Consider the following 27972-nt stretch of genomic DNA (forward strand, 5'->3'; position numbering starts at 1 on the left):
ATAGGTCGAGGCCTACTTTTATTAGTGCTAAGTTAGATTCTAAGTGTAAGCAGCGAATAACAGATTTGTTAAAAGAATATAAAGATTGTTTTGCTTGGGATTATACTGAGATGCCTGGGTTAGACCGATCGATAGTTGAACATCGGTTACCTATCAAATCTGGATTTCGGCCACATCAGCAGCCAGCGCGCCGATGCAACCCTAATGTACTTCCTGACATTAAGGCCGAAATAACTAAATTAATTGAAGCAAAGTTTATTCGGCAATGTCGATACGCAGAGTGGATCTCTAATGTGGTTCCTGTTTATAAGAAAAATGGAAAACTTCGTGTTTGTATTGATTTCAGGAATCTCAACAAAGCCACACCGATGGATGGCTATCCAATGCCGATTGCTGATTTGTTGATTGATGCTGCGGCTGGACATCAAATTATTAGCTTCATGGATGGTAATGCAGGTTACAATCAAATATTCATGGCTGAGGAGGATATTCCCAAGACTGCTTTCAGATGTCCAGGACATGTGGGGTTGTTCGAGTGGATAGTCATGACGTTTGGTTTGAAAAATGCCGGTGCTACTTATCAAAGGGCTATGAACTTTATTTTTCATGAGTACATCGGCACATTAGTGGAGATCTACATTGATGATGTAGTGATTAAGTCTGGAGATATCACAGCACATTTAGCCGATCTGCGAAAGATACTGGAGTGCACAAGGAGGCATGGATTGAAGATGAATCCTAATAAATGTGCATTCGGTGTATCGGCAGGACAATTCTTGGGTTTTATGGTGCATCAACGGGGCATTGAAATCAGTGGGAAGTCTATTGATGCAATTAACAAGGTGATTGCTCCTGCCAATAAGACTGAATTGCAATCTTTGATCGGTAAGATTAATTTCATTAGAAGATTCATATCTAATCTGTCGGGTAAGATCAAGGCTTTCAGCCCACTACTTAAATTAAAAGCTGATCAGGAATTTGTATGGGGAGTTGAACAGCAATTAGCCCTTGATGAAATTAAGAAATATTTATCAAATCCTCCAGTGCTAGTTCCACCTCAACATGGGAAGCCTTTCAGGTTGTATTTGTCAGCTGATGATACAGTTATCGGTTCAGCTCTTATTCAAGAATTTGAAGGGAAGGAGCGTGTTGTTTATTATTTGAGCAGAAGATTAGTGGATGCTGAGACGAGGTATTCGGCTATCGAGAAATTGTGTCTGTGCTTATACTTTTCTTGTGTCAAATTAAGGCATTATTTGTTATCTGCCGAGTGTATGGTCATATGCAAAGACGATGTGGTCAAGTATATGCTGTCGATGCCGATATTAAGTGGTAGAATCGGCAAATGGATTTTAGCATTATCAGAATTTGAGCTACGCTACAAATCAACTAAGGCAGTTAAAGGGCAAGTGATGGCTGATTTTGTCACTCAGCATTGTAATACGGTGGATTCTTTGGGGATTGCTCCCTGGACACTTTTCTTCGATGGGTCCACATGCGGTGAAGGAGCAGGTATCGGCATTGTGTTAATTTCACCTCAAGGAAAGAAGTATGAGTTTTCATTGCCGATTGTTGCTACAGCGACAAATAATCAAGCTGAATACCAAGCCTTGATAAAGGGGTTAGAATTGCTGAAGGAGATACGTGCCGATGTTGTTGAAATCTTTGGCGATTCTATGCTAGTTATAAATCAATTAGATGGAATTTATGAATGCCGAAGTGAAGCTTTGATTCCGTATTATGAAAGATGTTTGCAATTGTTGAAAGGATTTAGAGATTTTCGTCTTGAACATATCTCTCGATTGCATAATGAGGAAGCTAATCGGCTAGCTCAGCATGCTTCAGGGTATCAGCCTATTCAGGAAGTGCTAACATCGGCAGTTGATACCGATGACTGGAGGAAAGAGATTGTCGATTATTTAAAGGATCCATGTAGAAAGGTCGAGAGACGTATAAGGTTCCAAGCTACCAAATATGTGCTCCTCGATGATGAATTATATTATCGAACTATAGATGGAGTTTTACTCAGATGTGTTAGCAATGATGAATCGAAAAGCTTGATGGGTGAAATTCATGAAGGAGTATGTGGGGCACATCAATCGGCTTTCAAGATGAAATGGATGATCAGAAGGAATGGGTACTATTGGCCGACTATTCTTGAAGATTGTTTTAAATATTTTAAGGGATGCCAGGGGTGTCAAAAGTTTGGTAATATTCAAAGAGCGCCTGCATCGGCTATGAATCCTATAATCAAACCATGGCCGTTCCGGGGATGGGCTATTGATCTCATTGGTCAGATCTATCCGCCATCGAGTAAAGGACATAAATTTATTCTGGTTGCTACCGATTATTTCACAAAGTGGGTTGAGGCAATTCCTTTAAAGAAGGTGACATCGGTCAATATGATTGATTTTGTGAAAGAGCATATTGTTTACCGATTTGGTATTCCTCAGACTATCACTACCGATCAGGGTACTATGTTTACATCAGGAGAATTTGATGAGTTTGCTGTAGGTATGGGAATTAAAATTTTAAATTCTTCTCCATATTATGCTCAAGCTAATGGTCAAGCTGAGGCTTCTAACAAAGGGATCATCAAACTCATTAAGCGCAAAATTGAAGAAAATCCTAGGAGGTGGCATACAGTATTAAATGAAGCCTTGTGGTCATATCGGATGTCATGCCATGGTGCAACCAAAGTAACGCCTTATCAGTTAGTATATGGGCACGATGCAGTGTTGCCTTGGGAAATTAAGGTTGGCTCTAGACGAATACGTTCTCAAAATCAGCTGACAGCCGATGAGTATAATACTCTTATGAAAGATGAGTTGGAAGATGTGGCGGGTCATCGGTTAAGGGCTTTAGTTAGTATTGAAGAAAATAAGAAAAGAGTAGCTAGATGGTATGACAAGAAGGTGAAAGTAAAAGAGTTTGCCGATGGAGATCTGGTCTGGAAATTGATTTTACCGATTGGGACTAAAAGTTCAAAGTTTGGAAAGTGGTCTCCTAATTGGGAAGGTCCATATCGGATAAATCAGTCTATTCCTGGTAATGCATATATTTTAGAAACCCTCGAAGGGGTTGTGTTTCCCAGAGCGTTAAATGGAAAATATTTAAAGAAATATTACCCTAGTATCTGGACAGATGCATAAAAGTATAAGTGCCGATAACAGTACTATCGGCTAAGAATTATGCAAGGGTATCAATGTCTCATAAAATGCCGATACAATAAATAAGATTACACGTTCAGCAAGGATTGGATAGCTAATATCGCACGCAGGCGAATCTGGTCGGCTTCTTCCATTTCTTTGATATCGTCATCGGCAGCACCCTCCACAGGCTTGAGTTTCTTCTTCATGGCTAAAGCTTTGCGAGCTTGGATATCTCTTTCTTGCTGAAGGGCTTTGACGGCATTGGGTAGCTGGCTTTCTTCTTGTTGAGCATGAGTTAAGGCTGCATCAATTTCTTTCAATTCAGCCAATAGAGCTGCTTTCCTTGCCGATAGATCCAAGATTTTCTGCTTAAGTGCAGCACCCGAAGTCTGCAAGTTGACGATGCCCTTGTGCTTCTCATCAGCGATTTGTTTCAGTTGTAGCATCTCTCCTTTAAGTTGAGCTTGAGCTGCTCTATCGGCAATGCGCTGAGCAGCCCGTTGATATTGCAGTTGACGGCTTTCTAAGTGAGCTGCTGGGAAGAGTATTTCTTCAACATCGGCAGGGACCTGGCCACGAATTGTTTTGAAGATTGCCTTTGCGGGGTCCGAGTCATCTACCAGTTGGGCGGTACTTTGCTGTAGCAAGTTCAGGAGGGTTTCCAACTTGGATTTAGTTTCTGCCGATATTGTTCCCAGTGCAAGGGAAGAACTTGTTTCCTCTCCATCGTCGTCAGAAATGTCAATGGCAAAGGAAAATAGGCTGTTCGGGGAATCTTGTTCCTGAAAGAAAGACAAGGAGATCAATCAGGGGTAAGTATGAGTATTGTAAAATCAGATAGGTTGATCGGTTTACCCGTTTCAAGGCAATTTCCTGTGCTTGACTGGAGGGAGCAACCTGGAGTATGTCGTGTGGATCGGCTGAGCTTGCCGATGGGATATCCTCTATGACTTCATCGGTGGTAGGCTCTTGAGGTATGATGACCGATGACATTGGGGCAGATGTAGGGATCGGCATAGACCTTTGTCGTTTTGGCTGTGCTTCAGTATCTGTTGAAGCTTTGCGCTTTGCTTGGACATCGGTAACGATCGGCTGGGGGGCATCGACACTTGTTGGTTGTGAAGCTTGGGCATCTGGTACGTTTGCCGATGTACCCAATTGTTGCTGTAAAACAAGTGTGAGATATGATATTTAACAGATAAAATGTAAAGTCAAGAAGCTACCTCTGAAGGAGTGGTGCTTGATATCGGCGGAATTGCCGATGATGATCCAGTAGCAGCTCTTACCCCCTGATGATTAAGGTTAATATAGTTTGTGATTGGCATAAGTGAAAATAAACAAGGTTGTTACCTTAAAGGCTTTGACCAAGGTTGTAGCAGCGGCCGATGGAGTAGCCCTAGATATAGCCAATTTGGACTTAGAAGTGATGGTCTTGGTACGAATCTTCTGGTGGGTCAAAGCGGCTAAGGTGGGAGCGTTGTAGCCGATCGGCGATGTTGGGGAAATAGGCCGGAGGTTGAAGGGTTTCCCACTTTTGCTCACCGATGGTGCTGGGTGGTTAACCTGTTACAAGGGAGTCAGTTATTGATAAATGAAAGGAAAAGCAGAAGGGAGTTCAAAGAAACTTACCGCGTCGTCAGGGATGGTATATTCAGAATCGATCATGTGCCGATATGTGTGAGCAGAAGTCGCGAACAGTTGCTCTTTCCACTCTCGCCACCATTGCTTGTATGACTCGGTGATGAAAGATATTGGTGTCCAAGTGGATATATCAACATCTGTGGTATCGGCATCAGGAGAAAGTTGTACTACCTTGTTCCAGTCTGTTCCGCAGGTGATTGTTTCCCTGGGTTTGATCACATCGGCAAAGCAGAGTTTGATTGGCAGTTGCCCAAAAGCCAATTGGCGGGATACTGCCGATGGGTTGTAAAATTCATATGTAATGTTGGTGTTTTTCCCGCTGCCGAATGTGTTTACTGGAATTGCCCTGGGAGTGATGATAGCCATCATGAGCTCATTATCTTGATTCAGAGTGTCATCGGCAAAGTTGAAAAGAAGGGGGAATCTGTTTTCTTCGTCGATATAAGGCACCCAGGCCCTATGATCACGAGAAAGACCATTATAGAAGCTTTGAAAGAATCTGCCGATTTGGTCTTCGTTGGCTTCTGTTCCAGGAAGGACAATTATGGCTTCACCAAAATTGAGGGGTGAGCGTGTTGCCGATTCATCATCCCCGAGCACATAATCTTCGGCAATTTCTCGTGGGAATTGTTGAGCAAAAAAGTCCCATTGCAAACGTTTGTGCATATGGGCATTCAGCCACATGTTGATGAACCACCACGGGCCTCCCAGGTTGCCGATGGGTTCGCCAAGCAGAAGTTTCTGAGACACTTGGTGAAGAAGATGATAAGTGGAGCTCAGAAGGTATCGGCCAAGAGGAAACCTTACGCCATTAGCCAGAAGTTCAGCTGCAGGGAGGAAGGCGTTGGTTGGTCCTACTGATCGACCACAGAAGATAAATTTTTCTAACCACATATTCAGGAATGTGGCATGTTCCCTCTGGCTAGGTGTCCCGGTTTTCTGGTATTCTTGAATATATCCTGTCCAACCGCCGATGTTACGGGTATTCACTCTATATTCAGGCTTTCTACCATAGATGGAGCCTTCATCGGCAGTTGAGATGTCCAAGCCAGTAAGCATGTGGACATCGGCAAGGGTAGGAGTAGCTGGGCCATGTCCAAACATAAAAGTATTGGTCGTATCTGACCAGAAATAAGCAGCTGCAATTATCATTGATTCATTTTTCTGCATATCGGCAATAGAGAGCCTGATAGATTGGTCTAACTTTCGTTCTGCCCAGTATACTTGCATCGATCTATTAACCCTCAAATACCAATCTTTCCACCCTTTGGTGGTTTTGGGCTAAGATCGGAATGTGTCTTTCCACAAGTTCAGAGAGAAATTTTGGGCTCTAAAGGGGATTCTGTTAACCTCTGCGTTGATCAGATCGGTTGGATCTGGGTTGCCCATTGGTCCAAGGCATTGGACGTGTGGCTAATCGGTTGGGATAATTAATTTGTTGCGCAGTTCCTAAGGTTATGGAATCCAGAAGACAGAAGAAAGGAAAAATCACCAACTGAATAAATTTGCAAAAAGATCAAAGTAAAAGGTAGTGGAAGTGGAGCGAACCGCGGGGACGTCGAAGTTGATGGCCATTGTCTTGAGGAAGGTGGAGATATGAGCCGAGAACTTGAAGTTAGCGCCGGAGAAGGGTTCTTGTTGGTTGAGGTCGCGCGGTTGTTCGTCGGAGTCGCCGCCGGAGAGAGAGAATGCCAAGGATTGGAGGCTGAAGATAGAGAATGAGGGTTCCGGAGAAATTTATTTATAAGCCGGTCAGAATAAGGGTATTTTGGACTTATCTCTATGACGCGCGCATATAGGTCAAGGCGGTGCAGGGGGATATGGTAACTATTCGCGCGATAATCAGGGGATTGTACAGATGAGTTGATAACAAGTAATCATGACTTGGAAGGGATATTGATACATGATATTTTAATTCTTAAAATGGCAGCATTATCATGTTAAGATCTTGCCGATGGGTTGTTGTTTTGGTATCTCAATCAAGGCAAGAGTGGTTGGCGATTGTGCGATATTTACTGAAGTGCGTGGATCAAGATTAGATTTGATTGGATTTGATAACAAATCAAGTTTTGGCTTGGGGAATGAGTTACGGTAATTGGGCAAAGGCAAGCGTTATCTGGAGTAAATTTCGGAGCATTAATGGTTTTATACTCCGAAATTGGGGGGCATGTGTTGACACCGTTTTTTGCACGTGTCAAAATAATCGGAGTGGACCAATCGGCAAGGGGAAGGTTATTGAATACTTTGATAGCCAATGAAAGCCAGTTTGTAAAAATGGTTGCCGATAGTTGGTGATGATCGATGGAAAGGTTGATTTGGACTCGGGCGTTGCCGATGAGGTTGGAGGAGTTGTTGTCGATGCCGATGAAAGGAGGCTTGAAGACTACTGCCGATGAGACAGGGAGTATGCCGATGAAGGAAGACTTGACGACTACTGCCGATGAAACAGGGAGTATGCCGATGAAGGAAGACTTGAAGACTACTGCCGATGAAGCAGGGAATATGCCGATGGGAAGGAGGACAGTGAGATTTCCATCGTAATTGAGGCGGACAGGGAAATAGATAGGAGTTGATTTCCTTTTCTATATTTGTTAGGTTATGATTCGTGTAAGAGTCACGTGTTTCCTTAGATATGGGATTGGTGTCCTAGTTGTGTTTGGTTGTGTCTCTTTAGATTAGGGTATAAATATGGAGTAAGGGGCAATGTAATAAAAAATATCAATCAATATCAAAACCAACTTTTTACTCCTATTTGCATCTACTTACTTTTCGGCGACTTCGTCAATTTGCATATTTTTCCTTTTTACGAGTTCTCATTGATTCGGCGAGCTGCATCGCTTCAGTGCGACCTTCGGCGATTCTCGAGTTCCGTGTGAGCACCTCTTGGCCGTGACTTCCGGGCGTATCGCTGTTGTCAGGACCAAAGTGTTCGTGTCTTCATCCTTGTCGATTAGCAGGTCAAATCGACTGGCACGCTTTGGATATCGATTCGGGTATTAGCCCTTTGTGTTTGCAGATCACTTTTGCATCAACACATGTTCGTTGATCCTGACAGGGCCATGCCCTGGCTTCGTTTCAGCGAGTGGTCACGTCCCATCCTCCCCCGGCGGACGGTGCGGCATGCCAGAGTGTCAAGCCGTGACTGTACGGGGAGTAGACGGGGAGGTGACTATACGTCCATTACTGTTGATGATGTGAGTTCCCTCCTGGACGGTAGTGCTTGTCGTATGCCTACGTTAGGATACACGCCCGAGGGCTGATGGCGGCGCCCACAACTCTGTAGGATAAAAGTCGGTGCCTACAACACTATTTAGGCCCTACCATGCCTGGGAGGGCTTAAAGCGCCCGTCCCGTCGTATCCTGATGGTACCTTCTCGTAGGTGCGCAGGGCATGGTCCTCGATACTGCGGTTGACCTGAGTGTCCTGTCTTACCCTGTGCCCGTCTTTATGAAGGGGCAGGGTGTATACGTTGGGCGAGGCGGGGCCAACCCTCAGCCGTTGGGCGAGGCAGAGTCTGCCCTCAGACGTCGAGCGAGGCGGTGCCAGCCCTCAGCCATCGGGCGAGGCAGAGCCTGCCCTCAGTCGTCGGGCAAGGCGGAGCCCAGCCCTCGAGGGTTGGGGGTCGGGTGAGGCAAAGTCTAGCCCTTGAGGGTCGGGCTAGGCGGAACCAACCCTTTCGGGTCGAGCGAGGCACAGCCAACCTTCGGTTGTATGGACAAGGAGTGTAGTTGCATTCCCGCCTATTCAAAAGCATCAGCGTTTGATGGTTATTAGTTCCACCTCTTTGGGTACCCCAGTAATTGGTCCCCAATAGTAGCCCCCGAGCCCCCGGGTGATTCGGATGGAATCACCCGGGGGGTGATTTGACTTGCAAGAGGGTGCGCGCGAGCGCACTCAATGGGTGTAGCCCCCGAGCCCTCGGGTGATTCGGATAGAATCACCCGGGGGGTGATTCGGATAGAATCACCCGAGGGGTGATTTGACTCACCAGAGGGTGCGTGCGAGCGCACCTGATGGGTGTAGCCCCCGAGCCCCCGGGTGATTCGGATAGAATCGCCCGGGGGTAATTCGGACCCTCCGCGGGTATGGCTGCGAAATTTGGTGTTTCGATAACTGGATAGCTTAAAGGGAACCCTGGTATCCCGTTCGTGGGGATTTGTCTAGGTTTAGCTTGGTTGAGACTCGATCACAGATCGAGACTCCCTAGAGGCTCATGCGCCCGAGTTTTGGCCGCTCATGGGCCCATCCCTCATTGGGACGACCGTCGAAACTATTAGGCCAGCCCTTGAACTCTTGGGCCCGGGCAGGCCAGAGAAATGCTTCTCGATCTGTATCCCTTCTGCGGGAAAAGAGTCCTAGTCTTCCCGGGAAGGCGAAACGCCCGACGCGATTTTGGTGGGAAAGGATTGGGATTGCGGGCGCATATCCCGCGGCGTGACGTGGTGGTGTATCATGGTCGGCACGGAGATCTAGGAGGACGGTTGCCCTTCTCGCATCCGTCGCCCCTATAAAACCAAGGGGTTTGCCCCTAGGGTTTCATACTTTGCCTCCTTGCCTTTGCATCTACAACCTCCACCGCCAATCGCCTAAGCCTCCCGCACCCGCATCGCAACTGCCATCAAGCTCACGTCCACCCCCCTCCCAATCATTTAATGGAGCCATGGTGCAGATCCGACATCACCCTTCAGTGCCTGGAGGGCCTCGTTCACCGTGGCCTCCTTTGCTCGCTGACCGCCGCCAAGGAGTGGTGGCTGCCCAGTAATGAGGATGAGCCGTCACCGCCTGAAGGCCATGTGGTGTCCTTCGCTTGCTTTCACGAGTGGGGATTCACCACCCCCGCCCACAAGTTCCTTTGGGGGTTGTTGGATTACTACAAGGTGGAGTTCAGCACCTTACTCCCAATGGGGTCCAGCACATTACGGTGTTCATCGCTCTGTGTGAGGGGTTCTTGGGGATTAGTCCCCACTTTGACCTGTGGTGGTATCTCTTCGTCGTCAATCTTCTGAAGAAGCGGGTCGGGAAGCAAGAGCTGAGTGTGCCGGTGGGATGTGCCGGCATTCATCTCCGCAACAACCGGGTGAACGAATACCCGTCGATGCATCTATCAACCTCCAACAAGGGGTGGCATTCGCATTGGTTTTTTGTCAAGGACGATGTTGCCGCCCCCTTGCCAGCATTCTCCGAGCGCATCATCGAAGAGATCCCAGAATCGTGGAAGTGGGGTGTCCCGCACAAAGATAAGAAGAAGATCAAGGACCATCTCACCGCCCTCCAAATTATGAAGGAAAGGGGCGTAAAGGGGTCGGGGATCATCGGCACCTACCACATGAGGAGGGTGGTGCCACTGATGGCGCGTGCACTTCCCCTACACCTGATGGTGCCTGGAGCGTCACTCGAAGGGACGGTGCTTGTCGACGAAGCGCTCCCCCCTCCAAAGTGGCGCAACGCATCAAGAAGGCGATGGAGTCTTCGAAGAACAACGCCGGCGTCATCCTTGATTTCGTGTATCCGGTGCCAGGGAATCCCCCAATGCGGCCGGAACCGGGGTTCATCGACTTCGTAAGTTCTCTTTCCCCGTGCCTCCTTTTTGCTTGAATTCCTGACCCCTTGGTGCTGACATTGGGATAGCGGGACCAGCCAAAGAAACTTGTCTTTATGGATTGCCCAGCTCCGCTACCGAAGGACAAGTTTGTGGCAGCGACCAACCGCACCATGGCCGAGTGGCAGAGGAAGACGAAGGAGTCCGAGCGAAAGAAGAAATAGCAGAAATAGCAGGCATGAGAGCGAGGAGAGGAGATAGACAGCAAAGACGATGAAGACGAGGTAGTTGTCGATGTGGAGTGGGATGTTCTGGAGGGCGAGGATACACTGATAGGTACCCACTCATCCATGCAGGGACCCTTCCCATTCCATGAGGGGGGGAGTGAGTCCATGAGGCCGGTAGAGATGGGCCAAACCATTGGCCCATCCTTAGGACCGGTGGGAGCAGGCAGATCTGCCGCCGTGCCTAGGGTGCCGGTGGAGAGGGGTGGAACCGCCGCCATGCCCTTAGAGGCAAGGGAGATGAGCCCCTCTGCCCAAGAGCGGGGGGCAGGCTCAAAATGGTCCCGTCCAGATGAATTGAAGCATGAATCTAGGGGTTTGTCCCCAAAACGTCCCTATCGCCCAAAAGCGCTATCATAAGTCAATGATTCCTCTATTTTTCTGTTTTTCAGTGTGACCTATGCCTTTTAACTCTTGTAGAGTCTTGAGACGAGGCCACTCTTTGGCGCTGGCGCCCAAGAAGAGCGTTGCTCTTCAGGCGGGACAGGCGCCATCGCCCGACGTCGCTCCTATTTCGGGCAGGAGCGGAGCCAATGTTGTGGCCTCGTTGGTTGGTCAGGCGCCACCTATGGTGGCACCCATGCCCTCAGTGGGTCAAGCAGACACCGGGGCTGATAGAGCGCCCTTGGGGTCGCTGAGCAAACGGCAACAGAGGTGACTCTACCGCCTACATTGGAGCAGACGGAGCTGCCGCTTGCACTTGTGGCGCCCTCTGTGGTGGGAGCGGTGCCGCAAGCTGTGGCCCCGGCGTCACAAGCGGAGGTGGCCATGACCATGACAAGCTAGGTGCAGCCGAACGTAGCTATGGTGGTGTCCGAGGGAGCGGTGCGATCTGTGCCACCGGTGGCCCAGGCGACAGCACCCGAGGCAGGCTAGACAGAGGGGGACATGGCCGGAGGGTCCCCGGGTGTTGTGGTGGTGGTGGAGAGGACTAGCGGGGAGTAGCCCTTGGCTCTGATGTCAGGGGCAGTCGCTCGCCCACGTGGGGTGAGCTGCTGCTCCAGTGGATGGATCCTCAAGACCCGACGTCGATTCTCTTCTCGCTCGACGATGCTACCAAGAGCATAGAGCGGGAGAGTCTCGACGGAGGGATCTCAGCTATGATGGAGGTCCTGAACCAAGCTAGGGGCGTCCTATGTGATGTCATCATTCCCATTGGCTAGGTATCCGCTTGATCTTCCCTCTCGCTTTCTTCTTTCTTCATGTTTTTCCTATATTTATGACACTGGTCTTCTTTTTAGTCCCTCATTGCTCGTAGCCGGGAGAAATCCCAGTTCCTCTATGAGTAGAAGGTGGAATGGGGCCGCCTCACTGAGGAGGCCTGGCTGCGCGGAGATGTGAGCACCCAGCAGCGGGAAGCCGAGGCGCATCGGGGCACGGAGGAGGCCCATGGGATGTTCTAGGATCTATTGGCGAGGGTGCGGCAGGACGAGGAGGTGGCCGCCAGGGTCCAAAAGGAGCAGGACGAGCTGCTCCAGAAAGATGCCAAGGCCTGCCAACAGGCCATTGACCTCCTGGCTAAGCTGGAGAGGGAGCGGGATCTCAAGCTAGAAGCCGAGGAGAGATCCATGGCCCTGCAGTAGAAGGCGAATCTAGATGCCGAGGTGGTTGCCCGGCTGTGCAGGGAGCGAGACGAGCTATGCCAGATTGCAGAAAAACTCCGCTCGGAGCATGGCACGGCCCGCGAGGAGCGCGACCAGGCCATCTGAGAGCGCGATGAGGCGTGTCATTGGGTCAGCTCCCTTCGGGCGGATCTTAGAGCTACGGTGGCCCAAAAGTTGGAGGCTGAGAGCGTCTCTGCTGGGCTAGGTATGGAGCTCACCGAGGTGCGGGAGATTCTTCAGGCGGAGAGTGATGAGCATGATCTCCTACGCGCTACCGTCGGGGTGGTTTTCGATGACCTGGGGGTGGCGCAGCAGGAGGAAACCGGCTCTCTTGCGGCCCATGCCGTAGATATCATGGCGCGGGAGCGCCAGCTTGAAGAGAACGCTTTTCACACTAGGATCACCCAAGCCTTTTATGTTGCCCGCTCTCATTATGATCAGGAAATTGACTTGGAGGTAATGAGCCTTGGCTTCATGCCTGGCTATGAAGCCTCCAAGCTGGATGAGATTGAGAAGGCGGTGACTCCTATTGCGCGGAACCTGGTGGACAGGATGAAAGACATAGTTCTCCCCCCGAGGAGGTAGTTAGTCGAATGAGTCTGATAAACATTTATCTGTAATCTGTGGACAAGTGTCAGCACTTTTGTGTCCAAAAAAAGATTTGTAATTTCATTTCGTAATCTTGTTTCATTTATCTGAACTTGTTTTCTTCCCTTTTGCATTCAAGAAAAAGGTTTATGCGATTCAACCCTTTCGTTCATTAAGACCATCGGGCCCAAGGTGTATAAGGGGAAATTTTGATTATGCTGGTGAGCAAAGTTACCATAGCTATCGGGGCGTGGGTTTTTTGCAGTCTTACCAGGCATGCTCGTTTATCTGTTCCCACAAACCTTGCCGCTAACCTTAACGTGAGGAAGAGGTCTGACGCAATGACTGTTTTGAAAAAAAGGAGGTATTTATACCTTTATCAGCCTCCGAGTGAGATCCGACACCTTGCGATTGCTAGGGTCGGATGTTACTGGAGACCGAAGCGAGGGTAGCGAACTTACTCTTGTTTTCACACGTACCCCTTACTTAGGATTTTGATGATCGTTCCATGACTGTGCATTTGATGTCATTGCTGGCCCGGCCTTCCTCGAGCCCCCATGCATTTTGGGGATTCGGTCATGGGTCGGCTCGTTTTGTGACTGTCATGCCGTCCATGGTTTCCGCAACTAGAGGGGTTAAGACGACGTCACTTGCCTCAATGACTCGAATGACGTGCTTGTTGAGCGTGCTAATAGGGATGTTCGAATAGAATTCGATCCCGTTGCTTCACGACAGGGTCGGCAAAGCCCTCGAGTGGCGTTCCGCTGCTCCTTGATCTGCCTTCCAACAGATTCTCCCTCAATGGAGATTCTATGGGCTCGGCTAAGGGTTAGATTGAACTAGAAGGTTGAGATGACCCTATCCACCTCTATGCAGGTTGGGCAAAGGCCGCTGAGGCTCATCTGCGTTTTCTCCCCTGGCTCTTGTTTGACGTGAGGTGGCCTCAAACCCTTCGTGGGCTAGCCTTCGAACCTCGGTCTCTCAATCTCGGATCGAGCAGCTTGAGCCCCTGAGCCCCTTGGGGTCTGATAGGGGTCAGCCATGTTTCACACATCACCCCGTCCTTGGCTTCCGCAACTAGTGGGGCAGAGCTAACAACACTTGCCTCGACGGCTCGAGTGTCGCACTCAATGAGCTCGCTAATGGGCACGTTCATGTGGAATCCAGGTCCATCATTCGCTGACGGGGTTGGTAGAGCCCTCATGTGGCATTCCACTACTTCTTAACCTGCCTCTCGGCAGATGCCCGAGCTGTTCGATAGGCTCAGGTGGCCTAGTGGCCTCTCCTTGATGGAGATTCTATGGGTTTGGCTCAAGGTTTAGAATCAAACGAGAAGGGTCGAGATGTCCCTGTTCGCTTCTGAGCAGGGTTGGGCAAGGCTGCTGGGGCTCATCTCGGTTTTTCTCTCCTGGGTCTTTTTGACGCAAGGCGGTCTCAAGCCCTTCGCGGGCCGGCCTTCGAACCTTGGTCAGTTGCCGCTCATATTGAATGAGGCGACTACCGCTTCGTGATGCGACACAAAGCGTTGAGATGCAGCAATTGCATATGCAACGTTTTAGATGTATGGGATTAATGTACGATTTAATTGAAACGAAAGCAGGGGTCGGTGATGTTACCTTAGGGGTATGAGTGACGAGAAGCTCTTACCGAACATGTCCATGCGGGGTTCGAGTCCGACGTTTGTGATGGTGCTGGTGTAACCTGCACGATTATCACAATTTTTCGTTTCTATCTCTCGGCGGCGAACCGAGCCGTTCGATTGATTTAGGCCACCTGATAGCTTCTCCTTGAAGGAGATTCTGCCAGAGGACCCATCTGAACCCTTGTTGAGAAGGCGAATGCTAAAGCTTGGGGTGCGGGGGACTGTGAATTCGATTATGCTGGTGAACAAAAACACCATAGCCGCCGGGGCATAGGGTCTAGCGGTTCGTCCAGTTTTACTCAAAGTTTTACACCCGCACACCATGTCTCCGGTTTTAAACATAAGGAGGGGTCGAGTGAGGAGGATGTCTAAATAGGTAGACACTCTTGGCAGCCCCCGAGCGATGTCCGTGCCCCTACCGTTGCTGGGGTTGGAGGCTTGGTAGTGAAATTGACACACAAAGTAAGTAAACAAAGGTGCTTATCTTTTGGCGACCGTTCGTTCAATGTTCACCTGGGCTATCCGATTGAACCAGGAGGCCTATTGGGCTCCCCTTGATGGAGGTTCCATCATCGGGTCCTTCTAGGTCCTGCCTGGGGAAGCAAAGAGTCGCATGTATGTGGGTGTGCCTTGTTTCTCTTGCCAGGCATGCGGTAGTGGTGGGGCATGCCCAGGCCACGTCCCGTTTGACCAGGCAGCGTTTCGTTGAGCAGAGCGCATCTCATCGATCAGACGCATCCCCTTGAATTCCCGTCAGCATTGATTTCCCATATGCATTGAATAGGGGAAGGGAGACGGTTTTTCATCCCAACCTTTTGCCTTTTTTCAGCTATTGCGTCTCCTTCTTAAATAGGGGGAGGGACAGCGTTCTTGTCCCCCATTCCTTCGCCTATTCCTGAGCTGCTACCTCCTCTCCTTCTTCCTTTTCACCGAATGCATTCGTGCGTCATAGCGGTTCCTAAGTGAGAGAGGGTAATGTCAGGGAGAGAAAAACTCATAGATCCGCTCGTGAATCCGGGGCACAATGTCGAGCTAGAGGTCATCCAACATAGATGAGATGGTGTTGGCCGCCTTTGCTAAGAAGGGGCCGCTTCCGTCGAAGGAGGACACGCACTGTAGGGTGCTGAGCATCGTCGGCTTTGCCGTCGTCCGTGAGGCCTTCATCGGGATGGAGCCATACGGGAACCTTTTCTGGTGAATCTTCTCCAGTCGAGTCTTGTCAGTGGGGAAGCCATGTAGGACTACGTTGATGGGAGGCTCTACCTTTGCAGCCGCTCAGATCGGCTAGTTCATGAAGTTTGATGAGATGTCAGAGACATCCATCAACCATGGCAGTCGTTCTTCGGCGGGCAGCGCCCCTTGTCCAGGTGCTGTTGTCAGGGTTGCAGCTGATCACAATGGCATAGTCCCTGGACGCCCTGGTGAAGGTGCCACGATCACCGACGTGGTGCTCGATGTTGCAGATGATGGCATCCTCGAGGATCCCACAGACCGGTAGGACGTTGCCGATGGAGAGCGTGGCGCGTCGACCGTAGTAGTACTTAGAATAGAAATGGTCAGCAGATGTAATCGTTTAATTTGTGGGGGAGCCCCCGTGTGAACTATTTTATGTATTCATGAATACATCAGTCCCTTTTCATGATGAAATCACTTTGTAAGCGATGAATTTGTGCAAAAAATGAACAAGTTCTTAAATTTTGTTACGGTAAATAGCTTTTCAGCTCTTCTCCCTCTTTTTGTAAAAGTGGTTTAGTGCCTTCCGACCCTTCCCATAGTTATGGTTGCAAAAAACTCGAAGTGCGGGCGAGCCAATTCTAATCACGCTGGTAAGCCAGGAGGCCGGAGCCGCTGGGGCATAGGTTTCCCGCAGTCCTACCAGTTATACTCAGATTTTGTTCCCGAAATTCTAGCCTTTAGGACCTACCATGAGAAAAGAGGGAAACACAGAGAATGTTTGCAAGATAACACAGAGAGTGTTTGCAAGATAAACGTACTTATATAAACCCCCGAGTGAGGTCTGACCCCTCGCACTTGTAGGGGTCAGATGCCACGAACGATCGGGGATTTTGATGAAAAAACTGATAAGGGAAAGTATACGTTTATTTAAGGATAAAAACGACATAGCTACTCAATGTTCTAGGCGTTGGTGAAGACCTCGCCGTCGATGGTTTTTAACCTATAGGCGCTTGGCCGGAGTACTTCCGCGATGACGTATGGCCCCTCCCAAGGCGGGGAGAGCTTGTGGTGGTCCTTGTTGCTCTACATGAGGTGGAGAACTAGGTCCCCAACGTTGATGGCTCGGTCCCGCACCCATCGGCTGTGGTACCGATGCAGCACTTGCTGGTACTTGGCTGAGCGGAGGAGGGCAACGTCACGAGCTTCGTCTAGCTGGTCCATGGCATCTTCGTGGGATGCCTCAGCTCCCTGTTCGTCGTATGGTCTAATCCTTGGCGCTTCATAGTTGAGGTTGGTTGGGAGGACGGCTTTGGAACCATAGACCATGAAGAAAGGCGTATAGCCGGTGGCTCAGCTAGGAGTTGTCCTTAGGCTCTAGAGCACCGCAAGGAGCTCGGTGACCCAGCGTGCGCCAAACTTGTTCAATCGGTTGAAGATCCTAGGCTTGAGGCCCTATAGGAGCATGCCGTTTGTGCGCTCGACCTACCTGTTCGTTTGGGGGTGCGCGACGGTGGCCCAATCGACCTAGATGTGTTGTTCATCGTAGAATCGAAGGAATTTCTTGCCGGTGAACTATGCCATTGTCTGTGATGATGGAGTTCGGTACTCCAAAGCGATGGATGATGTCAAGGAAGAACAACACGGCTTGCTCGGACTTGATCACGGAGATCAGCCAAGCTTCGATCCATTTTGTGAACTTGTCTATGGTGACAAGTAAGTGGGTGTAGCCCCTAGGCGCCTTCTTGAGGGTCCCAACCAGATCGAGCCTCCAGACCATGAAGGGCCACATGATGGGGGTCATCTAGAGTGCCTAGGCTGGGAGGTGATTTTGACGAGCGTAGTACTGGCACCCTTCGCAGGTGCGTACGATCTGCTCAGCGTCGGCTACCGCAGTGGGCCAGTAGAAGCCCTGTTGGAACGCGTTCCCAACCAAGGTTCTAGGTGTGGCATGGTGACCATAGACCCCACCGTGGATATCGCTCAGCAAAAGCTTCCCCTGTTCGATGGGGATGCTGAGCTGCAGGATCCCGGCGTGGCTTCGTTTGTAGAGTTTGCCTTCTACAAGAACGAAGGATTTGGCACAACGTGCTAGCCATCGAGCTTTCGTCTTGTCCGTTGGCAGCATGTCACGGAGGAGATAGTCAAGGTAGAGCGTTCTCCAGTCAATCAGAGGGTCAGGCTCTATCGCTAGATCCTCTTCAAGCTCCATGACCTCGGGGCCAGACAGAGCTGTCAGTTGGTTAGCCCCCAAGGGTGGGATCAGACAAGCCATCGTCGGCCCGTTCCGCCCCTTCCTAGCGCACCGAGGGTTTGTGTTGGTCACTAGTGAAGACACCCATTGGCACCAGCTCTCAACCGAACACCGCTTTCGTAAGCGCGTCGGCCACCTCGTTGATGTGCCTTGGGATGTGATTGAGTTCGAGGCCACTGAATTTGTCCTCCAGCCATCGGACTACTTGGTAGTATGCTACCATCTTGGCATCATGATAGCTCGACTCCTTTATGACTTGGTTGACAACCAGCTAGAAATTGCCCCGGATGTCAAGGTGTCGGATGCCCAACTTGATGGCGATGTGTAGGCCGTTGATGAGTGCTTCATACTCAGCCACATTATTGGATGAGGGGAAATGGAGATGAACCATGTACCTCATGTGGACCATTAGGGGTGACACAAAAACCAGCCCTGCGCCGGCGCCCTTCTTCATCAGCAATCCGTCGAAGTACATCGTCCAGTACTCTTGATCGATGGTCGCCGATGGTGTTTGGACCTCGGTCCATTCCATGATGAAGTCAGCCAACACCTGGGACTTGATTGCCATTCGAGAGGCATACATGATGCCTTGATCCATCAACTTGAGTGCCCACTTTGTGGTTCTTCCTATGGCATCCTGGCTCTATTTGACCTCACCAAGGGGGAACATCGTCACGACCATCACGGGGTGTGACTTGAAGTAGTGGCCTAGCTTCCTCTTTGTGATGAGAATGGTGTATAGGAGCTTCTAGATTTGGGAGTAGTAGGTCTTAGAGTTGGATAGTACCTCGTTGATGAAGTACATAGGGCGCTACACCTTGAGGGCGTGCCCTTCTTCCTCCCACTCTACTAGTAGGATGGCGCTGACCACTTGCGTGGTGGCTGCTATGTATAGCAAGAGGGATTCTCCACTGCTTGGTGGAACTAGGATCGGGGCCCTTGTTAGAAGCAGTTTAACCATGTCAAGTGCTTCCTGGGCCTCGGATGTCTACTCGAAGCGGTCGGCTTTCTTCAGGAGGTGATAAAAGGGGAGACCTCATTCGTCGAGGCGCGAGATGAATTGGCTAAGTGCAGCGAGGCACCCTATGACTCACTGAACCCCCTTTATGTTCTAAATCAGGAACATCCTTGTGATGGCTGAGATCTTCTCTGGGTTGGCTTCGATGCCACGCTCGGAGACGATGAAGCCGAGCAGCATGCCCCTTGGGACCCCAAAAACACATTTCTTGGGATTGAGTTTGATGCCATTTGCTCAGAGTTTTGCAAAGGTCTTCTCAATGGTCCACCCGATGAGGTCCCCAAAGCATTTGAGCATGCAGCGCTGGTATGTAGCCCCGGCATTCTTTAGACCGAACGGCATTGAAATGTAGCAGAATGATCCAAAGGGGGTGATGAAAGATGTCATGAGCTGGTTGGACTCTTTCATCGTGATTTGATGGTACCCGGAGTGTGCATCAAGGAAGCAGAGGGTTTTGCACCCCGAGGTAGAGTCGACTATTTGGTCTATGCGCAGCAAAGGAAACAGATCCTTTGGGCATGCTTTATTGAGACCCATATAGTCTACACACATCCTCCATTTCCTGCTCTTCTATCGTACAAGAACGGGATTGGCTAACCACTCTGAGTGGTATATTTCCTTGATGAATCCGGTAGCCGATAGTTTTGCAATCTCTTCACCGATGGCCCTGCGTTTCTCCTCGTTGAAGTGATGCAGGCGTTGCCTCACCGGCTTGGAGCCTGGGTGGATCTTCAAGGTATGCTCAGCGACCTCCCTCAAAATGCCTGGCATATTCGAGGGTTTCCACGCAAAGATGTCTTTGTTGTTGTGGAGGAAGTCGATGAGCGCACTTTCCTATTCAGAGGAAAGTGTGGTGCCAATACGTACCGTCTTGCCCTCAGAGCTGTTGGGATCTATGAGGACCTCCTTAGAGCCCTCTGTCGGCTCGAATGACCCAGTTGACTTCTTGGCATTGGGTGCTTCTTCGGTGACCTCCTCCCTGAGGGTGGCGAGCTCCCCTAAGGCGACGATTGCTGCGGCACGACCGCAACACTCGACCTCGCACTCATAGGCATCCTGGAAGGAGGTGCCAACGATGATGACCCCATGGGGGGCTGGCATCTTCAACTTGAGGTATGTATAATTAGGGACGGCCATGAACTTCGCGTAGCATGGACGTCCCAGAATGGCGTGGAAAGTTCTAGGGAACCCAACCACATCGAAGGTGAGGGTTTCAGTCCTATAATTGAACTGATCCCCGAAGGTAATGGGCAGATTGATCTGCCCAAGTGGCATGGCCAGCTTCCCGGGCACGATGTTGTGGAAAGGCGCTCAGGTTGGGTGGAGGTGCGTCCGGTCGATGCCCATCTCATCGAGCGTCTTGGCATACATGATGTTAAGGCCGCTGCCTCCATCCATTAGTATTTTGGTGAGTCGCTTTGGGCCGACGATCGGGTCGACTACTAGCGGATATCTCCCTAGGTGCGGGACGCTATTCGGATGGTCGGTCCAGTCAAAGGTTATAGCGGACTCAGACCACCGGAAGAAGGCAGGCATGGCCGGTTCAGTTGTATAGACCTCGCGGCGCGCGACCTTCTGGCGGCATTTGGAGTCATAGGCCGCTGATCCTCCGAAGATCATAAGGCAGCCGTTCGGTGTCAGAAAGCCATCGTCCTTCTCCTCGGCTTCGTCTGTGGTGGGGGCAGGGTCCTTTCCTTGCTCCCCTTTGTTGGAGCCTCCAGACCAGAAACATCGTATGAGGCTACAGTCCTTGAGTAGATGTTTTACTAGGAAGGCGTGGTTCGGGCACAGCCCCTTGAGTAATTTTTTGAAGTGGTTTGGAGTGCCCTCTGCGGGCTTTTGACCACCCTTGTGGTCAGCTGTGGCCATGAGCGAGTCCTCACGTCGTTGCTTCTTGTTCTTCCTTTTGGCAGAACGGTTGGAGGTGCCTTCATCAGTGCCCTTGTCCCGCCTTGCATTGCCCTCGAGATGATCGAAGATAGCTCCGACAGCCTCTTCTCCTGAGGCATGGCTGGTGGTGATGTCCAGGAGCTCCTTGGTGGTTCATGAGCCCTTGCATCCTAGCTTATGAAAGAAAGACTCACAGGTAGTCCTGGACAGGAAGGCTCCTATCACGTCAGCATCGGCGATGTTAGGGAGCTCGTTGCACTATCGGGAGAAGCACCGGATGTACCGACAGAGGGTTTCACTGGCCTTCTGGCGACAGTTCTTGATGTCCCATGGGTTCCTAGGGTGCTTGTATGTGCCCTAGAAGTTCCCCACAAAGACCTCCTTCAGATCCGCCCAACTCTAGATGGCGTTGGACGGTAGGTGTTCCAACCACGCTCGTGCCAAATCGGCCAAGAATAGTGGAAGGTTGAGGATAATGAAGTCGTCATTATCCGCACCACCGGCTTGACAGGCAAGCCGATAGTCTTCGAGCCAAAGTTCAGGGTTTGTCTCCCCAGAGTACTTAGGGATATTGGTAGGTGGTCGGTACCTTGGCGAGAAAGCAGCGTTGAGGATGTGCCGACCGAAGGCCTGAGGGCCCAGTAGGCCAGAGCTTGGGCTCCGTTCCTCACCGCTGTCATAGCGCCCGCCGCGACAAGGACGATAGCCACAGCGGGCTCCTTCTCTTGGGTCGCTATAGGTATGTCTATGGGTGTCGAGGGTGCTGCATGCATCGCGGTTAAGGCTAAGACGCTAATGTATCTAGACCGCAGCGTGCTACCTACCATCTCGTGGTGCCTAGTGGACCGATGCATCCCTACCAGGATGCTCGAAGGGCGTACGCTAGCTGGTGTCGAGCTCACGTCGCCGAGACAATGAGCTCTCTGCCTGCTATGTCGCTGCACGCTCAAGCAGCGTGCGAATGTTCTGGCTTGCCCGAGCAAAGTGAGGAAGGGTTTCATTGTCGGCGATGATCCTTCGGTTTACATCGTGGGCCACAGTGCGTGCGCGCCCACCGTCTCCATGGCATTCAATCTCCCGGTCCACCTCCGCATATTCCCGCACAAGCTAGAGTTCGGCTTCATCGATCTCCCACTTTCATGCTCTCAGCTGCTCCACCCCCACACAAGGTAGGGCCGCTGTCTCCCCTTCAGTTTCGCCGCCTAGGTTGCCCACTGGGGTAGCCTCCTCCATGGAGATGCTTTCGACGTGCCCTTCGGGGGTACCCATCATGAAGCAGTCCCAGGAGGGTTGATGGCTCCCCCTGCTGGAGTTTGAGTTAGAGGATTACCCCAGCTCCTCCGTGAGGAGGTTGTGGAGAGGCTCCGTGACATGTTCGATTACCCCCATGAACTCATTGTTTGTGGGTGGCTGAACCATGCGTCGTGCCATAAGGTGGCTAACAGTCGCCGTAGCATTACAGAGACCGAACGAAAGCGCTGTCGGGGTGCTCTGTATGTGGTGTTCCGGAGAGAGGGATCCTCCTCTAAAAGACTGCATCATGTCATTGGCATTAGAAATGGCGAGGTGATGCTGGTCCTCCCCGGACTGCTGGGGTCCGATGGAGACGCCGAGCCTGTGCCTAAGCCCCTCGTGGCTGATGCCAACGGAGGGGAGAGATTGGATGACGATGTGAGCCAATGCCAACTCTCCCCCCACCGTGATGATGAAGTCTAGGCTCCCAAAGGTCATGTGTGCACCTTAGACCCAGCTGATACCGTGGTTAGCCATCCGTGCCCTGATGTGGAACGCGCAAAGGCCGCTACCTGGTGCGCCAACTGTCGGTGTTTCGAATAAACACTAACTAGTAAATTTGTATTTGTTGTGCGTTAGGCCCGAATGGTGTACTAAAGGACACAAGGTTTATACTGGTTCGGACAGAATGTCCCTACGTCCAGTTTACTGCTGCTCGTGTTATTAACACCGAAAAAGTTCGTAGTAGGGGGTACAAACGGTCGAGAGAGGGACAGGTCCCTAGTCTTTGATGGAGGGGTCGAAAGGACGCCAAGAGCTTGGTTGCTGCTTGGCTGTGTGTTGTGTGATGTGTTGTGTATGAAAATCGATCCATCCCTTAGTGGGGTGTCCTGCCCTCCCTTTTATAGACCAAGGGGGAGCAGGGGATTATAGATGGGAGAAAGAAGAAAAAAACAAAGGTAGAGATGGTGCTTCGAAGGTGTCGTGTCTTCCTTTTCCCTCGAGCCTGTCCTGCTGACATGGCAGACCATGCCAGGGATATCATGTTTGTTGATCCTGACAGGGCCGTGCCCTAGCTTCGTTTCAGCGAGTGGTCATGTCCCATCCTCCCCTGACGGACGGTATGGCGTGCCAGAGTGCCGAGCCGTCACTATATGGGGAGTAGATGGGGAGGTGACTATATGTCAGTTACTGTTGTTGATGTGAGTTTCTCCTGGACTGTAGTGGTTGTCGTATGCCTGTGTTAGGATCCACGTCCGAGGGCTGATGGTGGCGCCCACAACTCTGTAGGACAAAAGTCAGCGCCTACAACACTATTTGGGCCCTGCCATGCCTGGGAGGGCTTAAAGCGCCTGTCCCGTCGTATCCTGATGGTACCTTCTCATAGGTGCGCAGGGCATGGTCCTCGGTACTGCGGTTGACCTGAGTGTCCTGTCTTAGCCTGTGCTCGTCTTTATGAAGGGGCAGGGTGTAGACGTCGGGTGAGGCAGGGCCAACCCTCAGCCGTTGGGTGAGGCGGAGCCTGCCCTCAGCTGTTGGGCGAGGCTGTGCTAGCCTTCAGATGTCGGGTGAGGCAGAACCAGCCCTCAGCCATCGGGCGAGGCGGAGCCTGTCCTCAGTCGTCGAGCGAGGCGGAGCCCAGCCCTCGGGGGTCAGGCGAGGCGGAGCCAACCCTTTGGGGTAGGGCGAGGCGTAGCCAACCTTCGGTTGTATGGACAAGGAGTGTAGTTGTGTTCCCGCCTATTCGGAAGCATCGGTGTTTGATGGTTATTAGTTCCACCTCTTTGGGTACCCCAGTAATCGGTCCCCGACATAGCCCTTACTGAAGGCATGATGGAGTGAAAGATCAGGACTCTTGGCTATCAAAAGAGCGAGCCAAAGTGATATTCTTCGGTGGTAATTTCGGTCTCGCACACTGTATACTCTCTTATGTCATTTTATTGGTATAACTCCATTTATTTATTTTCTTGGGCAGTGCTTGGGCTATGTTCACGCAGAAACACCATAATGGTAATTAGATCGTGCCTCTGGATATAGTTCAATACCCAGTAAGTACTAGCTAGGTCCCTGCATCTTTATTTAGTTCAATTCATTATTACCATGCTTCATTGGTTGATGATGAATCTTTTTTCTCGTAAAGTGGTGTCCGTAGCAGGGATCGGGGAACAACTTATGTTGATACTACGTTTGCGAGTTCCTCATGCAGTACTCACTGAAAACAACTGAAGAGATCCTCGAAGTACGTAAAATATACATAATTTATTTATTACCATTGTGTTGATATATATAATCATATATATTCATACTTTTCCTTTCATTCGAATTGAAGGTTGAATGGAGGAAGCAAAAGGTCCTGCGAGCTGACCAGATCAAAGCAATTCAAGAGGGATTGTCAGGATTTCTTATGGATGAGGTCATAAATCCCAAAGGCGAGTACTACTATGACAGGAAAGAAATATTACCTAGTAGCCATACGACTGAAGATTAGGGTTGAATGAAATCCCAATGACATGAGTACAAGCTTTTTGTGACTTTATTATGTACATATTCCATGCATGTACAACCTCTTGAAATATTTGTGTGTGTGTGTATATATATATAGTTTCATACATTTTAGTGTGTTATTTATGTATAATGCTCGAACGAACCATATATGTATATGTGGATGTATATTAGTAGCGTAAAATTCATATATGAAAAGCTAATTGAAACAAAAAAGAATTGAATTGAAAAGAAACCATAAAAGGAAAAGGAAAGAAATGGAAAAAAGAACCTTTAGTATCGGTTGACCAGGACTAAACGCGCCAGCTCCAGGACAAGGTCTGGGGGCACATTTAATCCCAGTTGATAATAGCAACCGGGACTAAAGGTCCACTTTCAGTCCCGGTTCTAAGAACCGGAATTAAAGGGAGGTCTTTAGTTCCGAATTCGTAATCTCGGTTGGGAAACCGGGATTAAAGGGGTTTCCTAAGCGGGACTGATGCTCAGTCCTGCACTAGTGTATTTTTCTACTGCATCAATCCTTCTTCCCGGTAATACTATATATTTCCACAGCAACGCGCGAGACATCTATCTAGTATGTTTAAAATGTGTCTCAGGGCACCTTATTTGGAATACAGAAATTTCACACAAATTGTACATGAGTCCCACGTAAATTAGTTCATTTTCATAAGAAAAATGTTGGAAATAGAAAAAAAATCCTTCTTTCCAAAGGACGCCTTATAATCTAAAATAACATTGAAGTGCTTTGAAAATTTTGAGCCCGAAAACCCGCTTTGGAAAAATGTTGGAATTGAGGTGTTATATATGTTTCTCTAATCGTATAAGAATTGAAATCATAGAGTAAAAAAGATTAGAGGGCCTCTGGTGGCACCTCACGTAAAACAGAGGAACTTGATTGATGTTTCTATTTCTTTTAAAAATTTGAAGAACAAGTCGTTGAACACTCAAAGCAACAAGTTATAGCCATTGCAAATGCTGATGTGCCTACATATACACCACACCTATGTATAAATACATTTGCATTCTATAGAAATCATAACACAACCAACTCATCTTCAAGCACGGTCGGGCGATCTGACCAGACACTTCATATGGTACGTCGTAAGTCTCATAATTTAAATTTCCTTTATGTACACAATCAAGTATTGGATGTGAAATTTATTTGTTTGTTTCACACTAAAAAACCCGGCAGTAGATATTGATAAAATAAACACATATCACATTTTCCCATGGATCCAAACTATATAATTGAGAGAACGATTGGAATACCAAAAAATTTAGCCCACACTACCCAGTTAGTAAAAAAGTTGACATATCAGTTGCTTGGTGTGTTCTTCACAACTTCATACGCCTACACAATGGAGATATGTTGTGGCCAAATAATTCTAGTGTAAAGATTGATCAAGAGAGATTGTTGACATTCTCACTAAAAAATGCAACATTTAGAGAGCAAAAGTAAATTTATGGTGTCATATGAATATAATTGAACAAACAAGATCTCATATTACAAGACATATATATGTACTTACGGTTTAATTTCCTATTTATACTAGGCTATGTGTTGAGTTTTTTTAATAGAGTTTTAATATGTCAAAGGGCAAATAATTTAGAGTAAGAGTGAGTCCGTGGGGCGCGTACACAGGGAACGGGGAATGGGGACAGGACATTGGTTCCCTATCCCGTCCCCCAGAACCCTATGAGGACCATTTTTTTCCATTTCATTCCCTGTGGAGACGGGGAATCGCGGATCGGTCCTGTTGCCATCTCTAGGAGGAGCACACCAAGGCCGCGAGCCGCCGGACGAGCAGAAAAAACAGTCCCGCTGCCCATCCCCATGGGCCATGCAACTTCCGACGGCGATAGGACCAGCCGGAGTGAACAATTTCCCGTCCGCCATGCGCCACCTTCGCTTTCTGAACGATGATGAATCTCTGTTCCGGACGAGGTCTCGGTGCCGATATGATGCCAACGCTGGACTGGAGTCATTAGCGGTTCGGTTGTCGGTTGTTAGTTGTTGGTTGCAGCTGCTACAGTACTATCGAGCTCTCCGTGCCGATATGATGCCAACGCTGGACTGGAGTCGTTAGCGGTTCAGTTGTTAGTTGTTGGCTGCAACTGCTACTGTACTATCGAGCTCTCGGTGCCGATATGATGCCAACGCTGGACTGGAGTCATTAGCGGTTCGGTTGTTAGTTGTTGGTTGTAGCTGCTACTGTACTATTGAGCTCTCGATGCCAATATGATGCCAACGCTGGACTGGAGTCATTAGCGGTTCGGTTGTTAGTTGTTGGTTGTGAAAGGATCAAGATGCCCAAGAGGGGGGTGAATTGGGCTAATTCTAAAATTCTTTGCAATAATTAAACCCTACACTTAGCCCACTTCACCCCTTATGCCTAGAATGTGTTTCTAATGTTCTACCGCACAAAAGTTTTGCAACCTAAGTTCCAATCCTACTCTAGCATGGTAATTCTAGGAATGTAAAGACACGAAATGAATTGCTCAAATGTAAATGCTTAAAGTAAAGAGAGAGAAAGGAACGTGACGATGTTTTGCCGAGGTATCGGAGAGTCGCCACTCCCTACTAGTCCTCGTTGGAGCACCCGTGCAAGGGTGTAGCTCTCCCTTGATCCACGCAAGGATCAAGTGCTCTCTACGGGCTGATTCTTCGACACTCCGTCGTGGTGAATCGCCCACAACCGCTTACAACTTGAGTTGGGCCATCCACAAGCTCCGCCGAATGATCACCAAACTCCCAATCACCACCAAGCCGTCTAGGTGATGGCGATCACCAAGAGTAACAAGCACAAACTCTCACTTGACCACAACAAGCCTAATGAGAAGGGTGGATGCACACTTACTACTCTCCTTGCACTAATGAGGCCTTAATCTTGGATTCTCAAATCTCAATCACCTCACTAGGCTCTTGCTCTCCTTTGCACTCACAAGGGTGTTTCACAGCTGAACAAATGGGCAAGAGACCTCCCTTGGACGAATAGAGGAAGTATTTATACCCCCTCATTAAAAACAAACCGTTAAGAGGCGGAGTCAGCACTCTATGGGGTGACCGGACGCTCCGGTCATGGTGACTGGACGCTCCGGTCAGTTATTCCCGCTAAAGAGCCGTTAAGTTGTGACCGGACTCTGACCTGCGTCTGGTCAGCACTGACCGGACGCGTCCGATCACGAAAACTGCTCTCTGGAACCTTACTGATGTTGACCGGACGCTGGAACCCAGAGTCCGATCACTTCGCTGTTCAGCGTTCGGTCAGTAACCGGATCCTGACCAGCGTCCAGTTAGCACTGATCGGACGTGTCCGATCAGGAATCTCCCTCTCTAGAACCTCTTTGGAGTTGACCGGACTCTGGCACCCAGCGTCCGGTCACTTTTCGCTCAGCGTCCAATCGCAACCAGATGGCTCCAGTTGATCAAACGAACTGACTGGACTCACCC

General features: G+C 49.6%; 1 protein-coding gene across 2 annotated transcripts; it reads right to left on the minus strand.

The window, feature by feature from the left end:
• Positions 1 to 3143: 3143 nt before the first annotated feature.
• LOC136501553 (uncharacterized) lies at positions 3144 to 27476 on the minus strand. 2 transcript variants are annotated; one of them, XM_066497073.1, is made up of 5 exons: positions 4782 to 27476; positions 4503 to 4715; positions 4376 to 4441; positions 4050 to 4316; positions 3144 to 3934 (listed from the first exon to the last, which is right to left on the minus strand). In XM_066497073.1, exons 1-5 carry the CDS (start codon positions 6021 to 6023, stop codon positions 3239 to 3241), a joined length of 2484 nt encoding a protein of 827 aa, XP_066353170.1. In that variant the 5' UTR covers positions 6024 to 27476; the 3' UTR covers positions 3144 to 3238. The 2 variants fall into 2 exon arrangements, with proteins under 2 accessions (XP_066353170.1, XP_066353169.1); XM_066497072.1 differs by having other exon boundaries at positions 4008 to 4316.
• Positions 27477 to 27972: the final 496 nt, after the last annotated feature.

Source organism: Miscanthus floridulus, chromosome 13, assembly GCF_019320115.1.
Source record: "Miscanthus floridulus cultivar M001 chromosome 13, ASM1932011v1, whole genome shotgun sequence".
Taxonomy (NCBI): domain Eukaryota; kingdom Viridiplantae; phylum Streptophyta; class Magnoliopsida; order Poales; family Poaceae; genus Miscanthus; species Miscanthus floridulus.